The following is a 13,698-nucleotide window of genomic DNA, read 5'->3' as shown; positions in this document are numbered from 1 at the left end:
TTAACACTGGCACACCTTTTTGTAGCAGTAGCACTTGATGTCAATTATCCCGCCCCTCCGGACCGTTCTGTATTAGCCCCACAAACATACAGGAAGTAGTTAAATTTTAAAAGGCTTGCTTCTTTAATTGCAGTTGTTGCTTTATTACATGTCCTTTGTAACGTAAAGTTCATTTTTCAGGAGGAACTCATTACTGATAAATTCGTATTAAACAAGAAAAACGTCGTCACTTCTTGTTAAAGTGCCATACAAATTATTGCATCTATCGTTGCAAAAAAACTAGCGAGGGTAAGCCGTTGCTAAGCTAATATTAGCGTGTTAGTGCCACGTAAAAAGTAAAGAAAATGGATAACTTGGAAACACCATACGATGAGGAAGATGGTTTCATCGAATGCACGGTAAGTTGGCCAGCATGGATTAGTCGCTGAATGTAAAATCTTGAAGGAATCGGAAACAGCGTGGGTCATGCAGGGGTAGCCAGGCAAGGCTAGCTGTAGTCCATTTGCTACAACGTAACGATGGCGCTGTTTATCTACGTTTATTCAACATATTACTCTTGCTGCATAAAATATGTTATAAAATGTATATTACACTAGCGGTATACCAATGATTAATATACTGTATAGATTTCTACGTTTATTATTCCGTCATTATAATGGTACTTAGATCATGAAAACGTGCAATATATGATTTATTGGATGACTTGAGGTATTACCGTTAGAATTTGCGTTTTATTATGCATTGATTAAATATCCTTGCTAACCAGATATCTTTGGCTTATATAGAAAAGTGTAAATATATGATGCAAAATATGGATTTATAAAAAATTTATTACATGATTTTGACATCAAATCAGTATTAAACTCATTATTAAACAGACTAGGATTTTTCACAATTACATTCAGTAATGCATCAACTAACCTTACTATATACTCCATCTTGAAACGTGAATACATCAATTAATGAGGCGCTAATGTGACCAAGTATATAATAAATGGTGTTAACAGGTACCGGTTTCAGTTGGTTTACAAACATCGGAGTAAATTCTTATCCTCACAAGATAGCTAATTCTAATTATATTTTTCATCATGATGGCAATAAATGATGTAATAACTACCCATCCAATTTAAAAGATTTTTGGATAAGCCACATTTTTCAGCCATTAAGAATTGATAAATTTTTATTTTTGTTGTTTTTTTCACTTGGAACTGAATTTAAAAAAATCTACATAGAGCGTATTAGTTGTGTTGATTTCCTCCATATGGATGTTTGTGTGAGGAAACATCCATATGGTAAGGAAAGCATTCTAAGGAGTGTTTGAGTTGAAAGGCAACAAAAATATCTGTAAAGTTTGCTCTTTAATACTGTTTATACTCACTGACTTTTCTATTTAACCCAGGTCTGTGAAAAATCTCTTAGAGGTAACACCCTCTACAAGATACACCTGACCACACCGGGACATTTAAAGGTACAGTTTACTTGGGAAAGGTTTTGTTGTCATGGAAATTTGCCTTGAATCTAGATAATTGTCAAGCTAAAACATTGTTTTTGTTGTTTCACAAAACAACAGTCTTGTTGTTCCTGCAGACCGGAGAAAAGGTGCTACTCTGTGTGAAAATAAGAAGAAAACTCACTTCAACACTGATATAAAATTTAGATGTTTTATTGTTAATGGATTTCCTATTATCTGTTTTTCCTTATCTGGCTTGACTGATCTGAAAGACTTTGGTTTTGCCACAAAACCTTAGCTGGAAGACTGGATGGATTCCTGCTTGATCTGGAGAATCCTGTTGCCTCTAACTTTTAAAGCCCTCAACAGGACGTCACTCAGCAATGCAGAGGTCTGATAATGAGCCAGTCATTTCGTTCAGGTGTGTTGGAAGGGGGATTTATCTAAAAGTTGCAGAATAATAGCCTTTGAGGACTGGACTTGGCTTCCTCTTTTCTAAATTCACTGTGGTTTTTCCAAGACAAAAATACCACAAAAAACCCCAGAAAAAGTGGTTTCCATCTCTTGAGTCACTTTTACTTTCTAGATGTGATTGCAACACTGGAAATATTTCTTCTTGACCAGCACGTTCAACCACAGCAGAGTAAGATTTTTGTCTCAACAGCGCTTGCAGGTTTTTTTTTGTTCCAGGCATGAAGGTATTATTTGGATACATTTAGGTAAGACTGGCACTTTAAACCTAAAATGTTTCTTCCATGTGATTTGATGGGACTTAAAGGAAAATTAACCCAAAGAGGTAATTTGTGATGGCTTCTAACTTCGGATGAAATTGGATTCATCCTGTTCCTCAATATGGACTCCAGCAGGAAACCATGTTTTTCACTTGTTATTCGTTTGGCGGTCACCTATCTGATGCCGGGGTTTTTGGTTAATCCCAAACATCTTTTACACCGTAGTCCCCAGAAGAGAACAATATCTCTTTATCAGTTTGTTGAACCTTTGTAAGTCCCTTGTTCTGCGGCTGCCACCACAACTGATGATTGCAGAAGACGGTATAATCTCAACAACAGACTTACAGAAGATATACAGCATCTTGTTCCAAACCTAAATGGTCCTAAACATCCTCAAGAAGGAAAGTCTGCTCCGTTCCTTTTTGCAAACAGATTCATTGTTGCGTCTCCAGGTGAACACTAAGGTATTTATATTCCTCAGCCACCTTCACTTCTTCCCCCATGATAGAAGTAGTGTTTGACCTGACCCTGTTTCAATGTCCATCTTACTGGCTACGACTAAGACTGTTGAGAAGCTGGTCTTAATGACCTCAAAATAATTTTTGGTTGTTATAATTTCCTTAGCTATCTTTTAAACAAGCTTAATTCATTTTCACCTTGAAGTCTTTTTCTGACAGGCGATCACAATTTTCATGGTGGGTATTCAGCTAAGTAAGGATGATCTAACCACCATCTGTCTTGTGGCAATATTGGTGACTTGTCAGCATCTCCAGCTACACTTTTGGCTACAGTGGATGTTTTGGATTGCTCTTCTGCTGCTTTTTGAAGTTGTTTGGAATTTAAATGTTCCTCTTGATCTATATAAATATAATTAGAGCTTCTCAGGAAATGGATTTGCCTTGGTACAGCAGATTTGATGTCTTATGGCTTAATACATCTTGTAAAGGAAAAGCCAACTACACTTCTTCAAAACAACACTTGCATTTTTGACAGTGCCTGAAGAATGAAGGACATCTGCACATCTCATACCCGAACATTTAATTTATTAGTATAGGGTTGGAAATCGTCAATCCCAAAGGAAATGGATCTTTAATCGGGCCACTGAGTGTTGGAGAAAACGATCTTGAATCAACATGTCTTTTTTACCCTATATCAAGTCCTCTTGCTTGGTGGAGATATTTCATCAGGAATGAATTGATTCTACATCTACACTGCTGCTGTTTGTATGACAGAAATCTTCTAATCAGTTTATAGAAAAACCTGTGTGCAGGTTCCTCTATAACGAAGAAAAAATTCTTCATTATGGAATTTCTTCACTCTTCATTTCTTCTTGTCCACAAGCCTGATTTGACCTGAGCATGTAGGGTGTACATGTTTCCGCAGACTTGAATCTGCTGCAACAAATACTGGCCAGGTGAGTATGATTGGGCTCTGTATGACTTGGCAAGAGTACATGAGTCCTCCTCTGGTAAGCTTGATTATGAATATTTTTAATGACTTAATTTCCTTGTTTTTTTTGTTTGTTTTTTGAGAGAAGTTGGAGTTGTGCTGTTTATTCAGCATCAGTTCACCTAACATCTATTGTTCTCCTTTTATTCCTGGCAGAAAGAGGATGCCCTTGTTGCTGAGGGTAAGTAGGCCTAATCTTCAAACAAATCTCTAAACTTAAACCACATTAAATATAATTTTGAAGAAAGGGCGTCGAGTTTTAATTTAAGGACAAAATTTAAGCCTAAAGATGTCGGTAGCGTTGTACAGCCAAAAAAAAAACACTGTGTGCACACTTATTAGGCAAGTTGTATTTTTAAGAGTTTTATTACTGAACAAATGCAGTACTAAAATGCTAATTTTCACACTACTTAACTCTCCTACGACATTTAGAAGGAGCGTGGCTGATGTCACAGTCGGGAATTGGGGAAGGTATCCCGTCAGACCGTCAGTTCCCAAAACTATACCAACTCTCCTACTCCCCCAACCTTTTCTCTTTTTTTTTTAAAGTTCATGCGGGATCAATGTGACACCGCCGCACTGCACAGAGGGTAAAACGTTTGTGGGACGGTTAAGAAAGTGATGTTTCAGCGTTCTTGGGACATATTTGTGTGTCCACAATTGTTGGGCAACCACTGTGCAGTAACATCATGCATCTAAGTGAAACATTTCCCAAGAAAACATTTATGGCAATAAAAAAGGACTAACATAGCAGCCCTTTTTAAATAACTGTCATAACCTTTACATTCACAGAAGCTGTTGGTTACTTGATCTGCAGATGGTAAACCTTTGGTGCAGCAGCAACCACAGACTCTAAAGCCTCTTGTCCATTGCCAAGTCTCACTCTAGTTGGTTCGGTTCTGGCCAAGTTGTGTGTGTCTCCATTAGTGGTATATTCCTCACTATTACGGGTACAGATGGAAACCTGGGTGGGCCGCGAGCGCGCAGGAGCTGTGGTCGATGCTAAAATGACGCCATTTTCAGTGACTCTCAGCAGTCGAGAACCTTGGATTTCTGGTTTTGATGGACTCAGCGTTTTGGATGTAGGTAATGCAGTCAAAAGATGTACACCAATATTCATGCATGAAGAGAGGAGAGGCATGTTGTGCACTCCATAAAAAAATCTAAACAAAGAATAATATTCAAGTCATCCCTAACTAATGTTATGTAGTTGCGGTGTTTCACACCAGCTGGCATAAAACTGTAAGTAGCCCTGACAGAACGTGGAGCAGACCGTTACTTGCTTCTTCATTGCATGCTGCTTGCAGGGTTGTGAAATCTTGCACGCAATACAGCGAGGGGCGGCTTGTGCCACCCCTGAGGTCTTTATGAAAAACGGGGAGCACGCACACCAGATCTATAAATGGAGACGAATATGGCCGCGGTGGACTGTGGAAGAATCGGTGGAAGAACGGGCTTAAGAATGGTCGACTGTTTTTCTTCTCCGTAAAGCTCGCGTCTAGGAAGGACCCACAAGTTGTGAATAGGGTTTAGATCATGTCAGGAGCTTGCCTATGTTAAGTCTAAGGACTTAACTGGCTTGCCACATACTTGAATGCATGTGATGAAGCTCTGTTTTCTCCTAAAAATCCTGGTTTTCCTAGAAGATGGAGACTTTCCTGTCTTATGGGTGGATGAATGTCTCCTAAAAACTATCTGTAGATTTTGGAATCGATTTAAGACTCCATTATCATCCTGAAAAGGTCCAAGTAGCTCATCTTTAGTAACAGCTGTCCAGGTACTCTATTCCACCCTGCTTGTGTCTGGGTTGAAGTGAAGCTCTGTTCCGGTTACAGATCCAGCCATGGTCTCGTCCATAGGGACCATCAAGGGTCACTCTGATCACATCAGCTCATAAAATCTGTGAAAAACGCATATTTCTTCAGTGGCGGTCAGGTTTCAGCTTTCGTTACCTTGGCTTTGTATCTGTACTCCAGGTAGGTTGCACATTTGGACTATGAAGACACTGGAGGAGAAAGGAATTCTGGTAGCTGATTATCCTAAACTCTTTGGCAGTTAATTTGTGTTTGCTTTCCTCTTTTTCTCAGTAAGTTACTCACAACATCGTTGCAGCAGAATATTTAATCCCCCGAGCCCTTTTTGCAATTTGTTTTACAATTCAGAGTAAATCTTTTTGGCCCATTATTCCTGAAGGATAAAAGCTGCACAATATTCATGCACACTGTGATATATGCAGTTTTCCTTTAGCCACATCTCCTTTTATTACACCTGTACACAGGAAAAATTATGCTCATTTGCCTAATACTTGCGCACACAATGTTTATTTCAATAGTTTGTCAGAATCACCAGAACTCACGGTAAGCAACCTAAGCAGCAACTTTGCAGCAGCTTCAACCGAGTCCTGTACTCAGTCTGCTTCGGCTTTCAAAGCAACACTGATACTACGTACCGGTTTTCATTTGATTTTCAGCACCATAACAACAACTTTTTATTTATGAGGCACAAACCGGTTTCACAAGCATCTTTCAAAGACACGAACCAAGACTTGAACGCTTTTTCTCCTTCGGTCAGTTTGTCCCGAATTACCGAAGGCGTCGCTCTCCAACAATATGATTAAAGCTTTAATATGGGAGATATGTGATGCATATTTCATATGCGAGGCCCTAAATTAAATGTCCTTTGGCCCGAAGCCACTTTAGCTGGCTTGTGAAGCAAAAACAATTTTTTGCATCTCATTGAAAATTCTTTGAACTGTACAAACTGTATGATATAAAATTGTAACCACTCATAAATTTTTCTTGGTATTTTTTTAATCAACCTAATATTGTCTCCACTAAAGACCAAGCTTAATATTAAGCTGTTTTAGGAGGAGAAGGTGAATCACCTTAATGTTAATGAGAGAAGATATATTTTCTAGCTGCAGAAATAGTTTGGCATGTTTCTGCAATTAGACATTTTTTTCTGGTATGTGACTTCATTTTAAGTTTTAAAAATGTCAGTCTTATGATTGCAGAAACCACTGCAACGGATTTTTTTCCTTTTACGTCAATGACAATTAACCCGACTGAACTTTTTTTTCCATCTACTGTCTGTCAAACGCTGCCTCTAGCATCCGTGGAAGTCCCCTAATTTGTTCCCTGTGTATTAATACAGGTAACCTGATTTTAAATCTCAAAAAAGCCACCCCCCCTCCCCCCACTTGTTTCTCTCCAGAAACAAGTGCAATTTTAATTAAATTGCATATTTTAAAGGTATTGAGAACTTAGAGTTTTGTTTTATGGACTGGATAGCGAGAGACTGCACAACATTTTGCAATCCGGCCTCATCTGATCATGAGGCACAAAGACGGGTGAGGAGCTGAGCGGCGAAGATCTTAAAGAAAAGGAAGCAATATTAAACATTTATTTGTCAGTCAAAGCCTGAAATTGGATGGTGTTCTAAGGATTTTACGGTCGTACCTTTTAGGTGTGTTGGTTAAACAGAAAATATAGCAACAGCTGATAGAACTTAAGCTGTAATGTCCCAGGAAATAAATGGACTCGGACTCCGCTGCTCTTCCAGGATTACATGACTAGATGAAAATCGGAATATATTGCTACTCGTCTGTTTTTTGTCTCCATTTACCTGAAGTAAGGCCTTGCAGTAACAGTTCCGAGGGGAAAATCTGTACTTCGTCTTTGTTGCTCATTCCAACATGGTCCCAGGCTCAAAGCCTGAACTGCCTTATTTGACCTCTGGCGATGTGGAGAAGCAGATGGGAGATGACCAAGCTCCCTGCCGCATCTTCAAAGCTGAGCCCTGCCACCCTACAAAAGATGGCTTAAATGAAAGTCAGCTCCTCAAAGTCTGAGGTAATGGTTATCTACCAGAAGAATGAGCTGCCTTTTGGTGGATGGAGTAGGACATGGATTTACAGAAATCATCTGCATGACTTTAGTGTGTCATGGCACAGAACGGACTGGGCTGAAAGGTGAAGCTCTCGATTTATCAGTCCATCTACATTCTGACCTTTGCCTCTGGTCATGACATGGATCATCACCATAAGTACAAATCATTGGATACAAGTGACCTCAATGGTAATCTTCCACAAGGTGGAAGCTCAACCTTCTAAAAAAGAAAATGTGTCCATTATCTATCTTTTCGTTCGCAACAAACTAAGAAACAGCTCCAGATGGTGAGACATGACACCTGTGCACGTTTGCTAACCTGCACCAGGTAGAGGACAGATTCCAGCTTCCTAATGGATCCGTTTAACCGAATGTTTGGTTAAACAGTAAGCATTATAATCGCTTATAAAAAAAATTCTACATACGTTTCTAATGCTCAAGTAATTAGCTGAATCCATCACCCAGCGCAGAATTTATTGCGTGGTTTTTGGTTTAAAGGTTTTTGAAACCAAAGAATAAGTCTAAAACAATATTCCCAACTCAACCTTAGTCTAAACCAGCTGGCTCCAAACTAAAAAAAAATATAAATATACTTCAAACAAAAAAACGTGCTAGCTGCGACAATGGTTTGTACATAGGTAAAAATGTGATACTATGTCAGTTTTGAGCTGTAATTGAACAAAGCATTTGGACGACTTAACCGCTTCTCCTTCTGTGTTTTCTTTGCCTAACTGTTTGTGTTTGGTTTCCCAGGGAAGGCTGTCAGAGAACACATCATACCAAAGTTTAAGGACATTTTACACTATCTGGAATACCTGAATCTCGATGAGCCCATCATTGGTAAATACATTGGTACAAACATTTTCTGTTGTTGTGGTGTTGCTCAAAGAAAGATTAATAGGTTTTTTTTCTGCTTTTATCTTAGGTTTGAATTTTTTGGAAGAAGTGACCAATTTGGAGCCACAATTGGGTGCCAGATACATCTGCAAGTTATGCAGTCAGACAGCCAACCTTGCAGAAATGGTCTGCCATGTGATTGGTCGTAAACACCGGCAAAAATATGTGGTAAAGCATCACCGCTGTATTCAAAAAACTTTGCTCTGATGATTTGTTTTGCTTTTTCCTTACACCCTAACAAATTGTTTGCATTCATAGGAGTCAAAACGGCCGGACTTGGTTACCTGGGACAGTCACACCATAAATACTCAAGGAGGGAAGATAATGCGAGCCAAAGCGGAGATAGTTGAAAGACAAAATGGACGAGGAGTTCCAGAAGTTAGACATTCATATATATATATCTTTCTTTTTTTCTTTTAAAATCATATTTCTTTTGTAACCTCTGTCCTCACATTTGTATTTCAGCCGTTGTTGAGAAAGGGGGTTGAAGGAAGACTGAACATCACAAGAGGTACAGTCAAATTAACTGTTGTGGGAAATCCTTTATTGAATAATTTTGTCTACTAATCATGCACATTTTTTAAAAATATGTAGCTCGTGAAGTGGATTAAGTAATAGTTCATATAAAATTAAAAGCTCCAGAACTTGATAGTTTATATTATTCTAACACTTTATCTAAAACTTATTTGGACTTATTTATTTCTGGAGGTTTCTGAAATTCTGCTCTAAATCTAGCACACATCCTGCCGTTTTAATGCGACATGATCAGTTTTTGTTACTCTTGCAGTTTCAGCTGATTGTGTGAGGTTTTTTCCTGAACTTAGTCATTTTTAATGAATAGTGATTTAGCGATGTCCTATGTTGTGTTGCATTTCAAAGTGGATTAGGTTTTAGCATTCAGATTCTGCATTCGGTGTGTTTTCTAGAGATCACATGGTTATGGTTAGATTGTACCATGATCTCTCTGCTTCTGTAGATTGTTAACTTGTTTTATTCCTCACAGTCTAATATCATGCCACCCATCCTAGATGTCAGTATACATATTACATATTTAACACAAAGCCTCTACAGTTGTCAAGAGAATTTAATTTGATATTCTTCTCTTTGATGATCAGACTTGCTAGTGTTAGACATATTTGATTAAGTAATTTTCCATTTTATTTCCCCAAAAATAAAAGAGTGTGTTTTGTTTTTATAGTTCCAAAGAACAGACAAAGAGTCACACCTGATGTGCCTCCCCTCTTACCTGAATTGCGGGAGTATCGCCAAAAGAAGGATTTTTCTGGGATCTATCCAGACCATCTCAGCTGTGGTCGCTTTGAAGAGGGACGGAGAGGAATGGATTACATGGAAGGTCCAAGTTACCGAGAGGATCGCATGAACCTTGATTGCTACACCAGGCCACTGCCGGACTTTGCCGACGATCCACTGCAGTCAACAATGCTTGACCCACGAGACGTTTCCAGGTACAATCACAGGCCCACTGTGCCGCAGTCGCTGGATTATTTACCTGAAGCTTCTGCTCATAAAAGACCCTACACAGAAAGAGACCCACTGGAGGAGTTCTATTCTGAGGAAATTCGCCGTGGTCAAGCTCGTTCTCAAGGATACCAGGCCTTTCCGAAGATTATGTATACAGAAGACGAAAAGCTGCGAAGGTCTCTGGAGAGAGAACCTGGTAGACTTGACAATATGAGAAGACATGGGTCAAGTGAACCAGAAGCTAAGAGGAGAAACCTGTCCGCTCCTTTCGAAGGCGATCGCTCACGCGAGTCTTCGTTTGACATAGTTAAAGATTATCATCATGAAAGGAAAGACCCTTATCAAGAGGAAGTGTTAAAGAGGGGGAGACCCACTTCAGCTCAGACACATGGAGAAGGTCCCAGTCCCATGTCTAACATACCAGAGCCGTTCAGGCGCTTCCTGAAAGGTAATAGAGCCGAGGAAGGTATGAGTAGGCGAAAAAGCCGCTTTTCTGATGCCACACCAGACGAAGTAAAGATGGCAAAGGAGATGTGAGTGTAAAAGCTGAACAGATTTCTGTCCATGAAAGTCCCTGCACGACACTTGTTTCTATTTTTTGGGTGACAAAAATGTTTATATTTTTCTTAATTCTGCTTTAAGGTACAGAGATGATTATGGACTTCCATACACTCAAACTGGTGCAGATGTTCGACCAGTTGATGCACCAATGAGGCCGGACATCCACTACGGAGAACCTCAGGTAAGCTGATTGTTACGGTAATGCAGAATGATATCTTCTTAGTTAAGGTCCAAGATTTACTGAAGTGAATAAATGTGACTCATGGTCTCATTTTGATACTTTTTTTAAGCCTCCACATCATGGAGCAGGGGAAGGCTACAGTAAAGGAGGCTTTGACGTGACGAGCATCTTTGACCTTCTGGTAAGATTATACATCCCTGGTACATGCACAACAACCTCTGTTCCATTTACTAACCTGGATGTAATCATAAAACTGGTGTTGAATTCTTGATTTTGTTTTATTTTTTGCCATAGAAAAATGTTGAAATTGATAATGCAGAAGAGGCCAACTTCCTGAAGAGCAAAATTTCCAAACTTTTGGAAGAATTTAAGAGCAAAAAGATGGAGAAAGCTGGGGTATGTTTCCACCTGGAACTGTTCTTTATGCCTAAGAGATCACAACAAACACTGATCTGGTAGACAGAATGAGTTGTGTTGTAACTATTCATCTTTTAAATTAGAGAGTTGAAGTACCTCCAGAAAAAAGTAAACATTATTTCCAAACTTTGTTCACTATTTCATCTATGTGTCCATTTGTTGTTGTTTTTTGTCTGTCTATCCATGTGTTTCTGTTAATCATCCATCTGTCCACTGTTTGTCTCTCCATCCATCGATAATCCATTGTTCTGTTTGTCCATTTTTCAATCTGTCTGTTTGTGTTCATCAATAGATCCATTTGTACGTCCACCCATCATTAGTTTAACTCTCCAGCCTTACTCGTCTCCTTAATTACTGTGTGATTTTTGCCATCTTCATATTTAAAGGCTGACCAGTGTTAAAAATATTTGCTATAAATTCAGGGAGAACTTTGTATTTTAAAAACTGGCTAAATAATTACGGAGGAGTTTTGGACAATATGTAGAGAAATTTAAAATTGTGTAGGACACTGGAACTAACAGAGCATATTTATTTCGTTATAGCAGTATGACCACCGTCGAGCCGAAGTCTCCAAAAATTACAGCGACCTAAATCCGAACCCACAGCTTCCTCAGGCATACCAGTATGATAGACCCGCAAGAGAGGAGTCTGACCTCAGACGATCCGAAGAGCTCGGTTTCAACAATGGTAACAGACTTGGTCGGGAGCAGCGTGATCCGACACCTGCACGGCGGCTCCATGAATACAACCATGGGGAACCCAGACACTCCAGCAGAAGTCGTTTTGAAGGTATGTCATTGACACGAAACTTGATGCAGACCATGATTTAAAGAGATGCTTCAAGTAGAAGTAGGATTCATAAGAAGCGCCACACATTTGCAGCTATCTGGCACAAGTTTAACCTGTTTTCAGTTTAGTGGGCTATCCCACATAAAGGTGGAAAATATGACACTGCAGTCAATTTAGAGCTTGAAAATGTGGCCATTTAATTGGTGACATGGCCTTCATCCAGCTACCAGATCAGAGGCAGCAGTTTTATGAGCTGAACCCATATTCAACTCATAAAACCACTAAACATGTTAAGTGAATCTGGAACTAAAGTAAATGTTGGAAAGATTAACATGCAACCCTTTCCATAACGCAAGTAATTATTATGTAGCAAGGAGGAAACAAAACATTGAGTCAATTTAAAAACATGTTCTTCTACTTTGAATCAGCTTATTTGCGGTGTGTTTGTAAGACCACAGGATGATTGTTTTATGCTGCCAATGTGTAATTACCCTGTAACAATGTGGAGAAACCGCGGTTTTATCCATACAGTAATAGAACAATAACAGAGACACTGACTGTGCACCCAATGAATGAAAACCAAAATCTTGACAAAAATGAACTTAAATGTAAAGAATTTGAGACAGTTTTGAAGATTAACTGAACTGTCTATCCCCAAATCTGACTCTTTCTTCTTTTATTTGAGTTGATTTGATTAGACTGGTGAGGATGTTCTCCAGGCCTTGATGAGTGTGGAAAAAGAAAATGGAGTATGGCAAATGTGTTTTTCCAGACTTTGTTCCTTATCCCATTATGTAAATGTTGCATCCATTCATCCATCTGCTTGTCCACCCACCTCTTTGTCCATGAGTCTTCAATAATAATAAAAAAAATCAGCAGTGAATTTATAGTGATCTTTTGGATTTATACATGTCATTAACTTTGATGATATGGATTTAAGGAAATTTTACAAAATGTTCGGCACCTGAACATTGACAGGGGAGCTGCTCTTATATTATACTTAATATCTCAATTAATTTTTTCCCAGGCTAATGTGACATCCATCTGACAAGACAAATATTTTGATTTGTGAAATGTTTTAATGACTTTCCACCTGTGAAACAAGAATATTTAGGTTATGTTGTTAACAATAGTAGTAATCCACATTTTGTCTTGTCTAGATAACCAACCTCAATATCCTGAGTCCATGCGTCCTCATGACTACAAAGCTCCTCCTGAGAACTATTTTGACTCTCACTCCTCTGTACCTCCGCTCCAAATGGAACAAGACAGCAGGATGCATCGTGATCCTCGCTACTCTTCAAATATGGATAAAATCACCTGTGCCCTCATGGATCTTGTCGCAAGAAAATAGCCTAAAATGTTTGAAGACAATACTAAAAAAATAAAAAATAAAATCTGATTTAGATTTTTTTTTTTTGTGCTTTAGATACCAAAGTTCAGTTCTTGAAATGTTAGAACCTTACCATTTTGTGTAAGCAATAACATGTTTTTTCTGTTGCTGTACTTATTTTTACTTTCAATGACAAAAGAAAGTGTAAGGTTTGAATTAATGTTATCCATTTAATGTTTAGTGCAGGTTTAAATTGGTTTAAAACTCAGTATTCAGATTATACGTTTAGATCAACCAAGTTTAATTTTTGTGTGGATTTGCAAATTACTTTTTTTTATTCCACATCTATGAAGAAATTCCATGTGTATATTAAGTTAATTTGCATAATTTTTAAATAAAATTCCGTTTTTTGCAACTGCAAGTCAAATCTTTCAGAATTGCTTCAAAATATAATGTAGAAAAAATCTAATTGATCTTCTGGTAGTTGTAAAGAATGCTTCTCTCAGCTTTGGTTTATAATA

General features: G+C 38.5%; 1 protein-coding gene across 3 annotated transcripts; it reads left to right on the top strand.

Annotated features, from left to right (window-relative positions):
* Nucleotides 1-38: 38 nt before the first annotated feature.
* On the top strand, nucleotides 39-13,592 carry si:ch211-13c6.2 (uncharacterized protein LOC100000125 homolog). 3 transcript variants are annotated; one of them, XM_044138550.1, is made up of 13 exons: nucleotides 39-398; nucleotides 1,400-1,468; nucleotides 3,787-3,811; nucleotides 8,271-8,357; nucleotides 8,443-8,582; nucleotides 8,673-8,792; nucleotides 8,880-8,925; nucleotides 9,613-10,429; nucleotides 10,539-10,638; nucleotides 10,748-10,819; nucleotides 10,933-11,034; nucleotides 11,601-11,844; nucleotides 13,005-13,592. In XM_044138550.1, exons 1-13 carry the CDS (start codon nucleotides 345-347, stop codon nucleotides 13,196-13,198), a joined length of 2,070 nt encoding a protein of 689 aa, XP_043994485.1. In that variant the 5' UTR covers nucleotides 39-344; the 3' UTR covers nucleotides 13,199-13,592. The 3 variants fall into 3 exon arrangements, with proteins under 3 accessions (XP_043994485.1, XP_043994484.1, XP_043994486.1); XM_044138549.1 differs by having other exon boundaries at nucleotides 11,598-11,844; XM_044138551.1 differs by lacking the exon at nucleotides 3,787-3,811 and having other exon boundaries at nucleotides 334-398; nucleotides 11,598-11,844.
* The last annotated feature ends 106 nt before the right edge of the window (nucleotides 13,593-13,698 follow it).

The sequence above is a fragment of the Gambusia affinis genome, linkage group LG14 (genome assembly GCF_019740435.1).
Source record: "Gambusia affinis linkage group LG14, SWU_Gaff_1.0, whole genome shotgun sequence".
Taxonomy (NCBI): Eukaryota; Metazoa; Chordata; class Actinopteri; order Cyprinodontiformes; family Poeciliidae; genus Gambusia; species Gambusia affinis.
The sequence above is the reverse complement of the archived record's forward strand: the minus strand, read 5'-3'. Positions and strand labels throughout refer to the sequence as shown.

What these genes read in the sequence shown, in the direction of transcription:
- si:ch211-13c6.2 (XM_044138549.1), top strand. Translation starts at nt 345, where the DNA reads ATGGATAACTTGGAAACACCATACGATGAGGAAGATGGTTTCATCGAA. An exon ending in AACACCGGCAAAAATATGTG is followed by an intron (nt 8,583 to 8,672) that starts GTAAAGCATCAC and finishes TTGCATTCATAG; the next exon opens with GAGTCAAAACGGCCGGACTT. An exon ending in CGAGCATCTTTGACCTTCTG is followed by an intron (nt 10,820 to 10,932) that starts GTAAGATTATAC and finishes TTTTTGCCATAG; the next exon opens with AAAAATGTTGAAATTGATAA.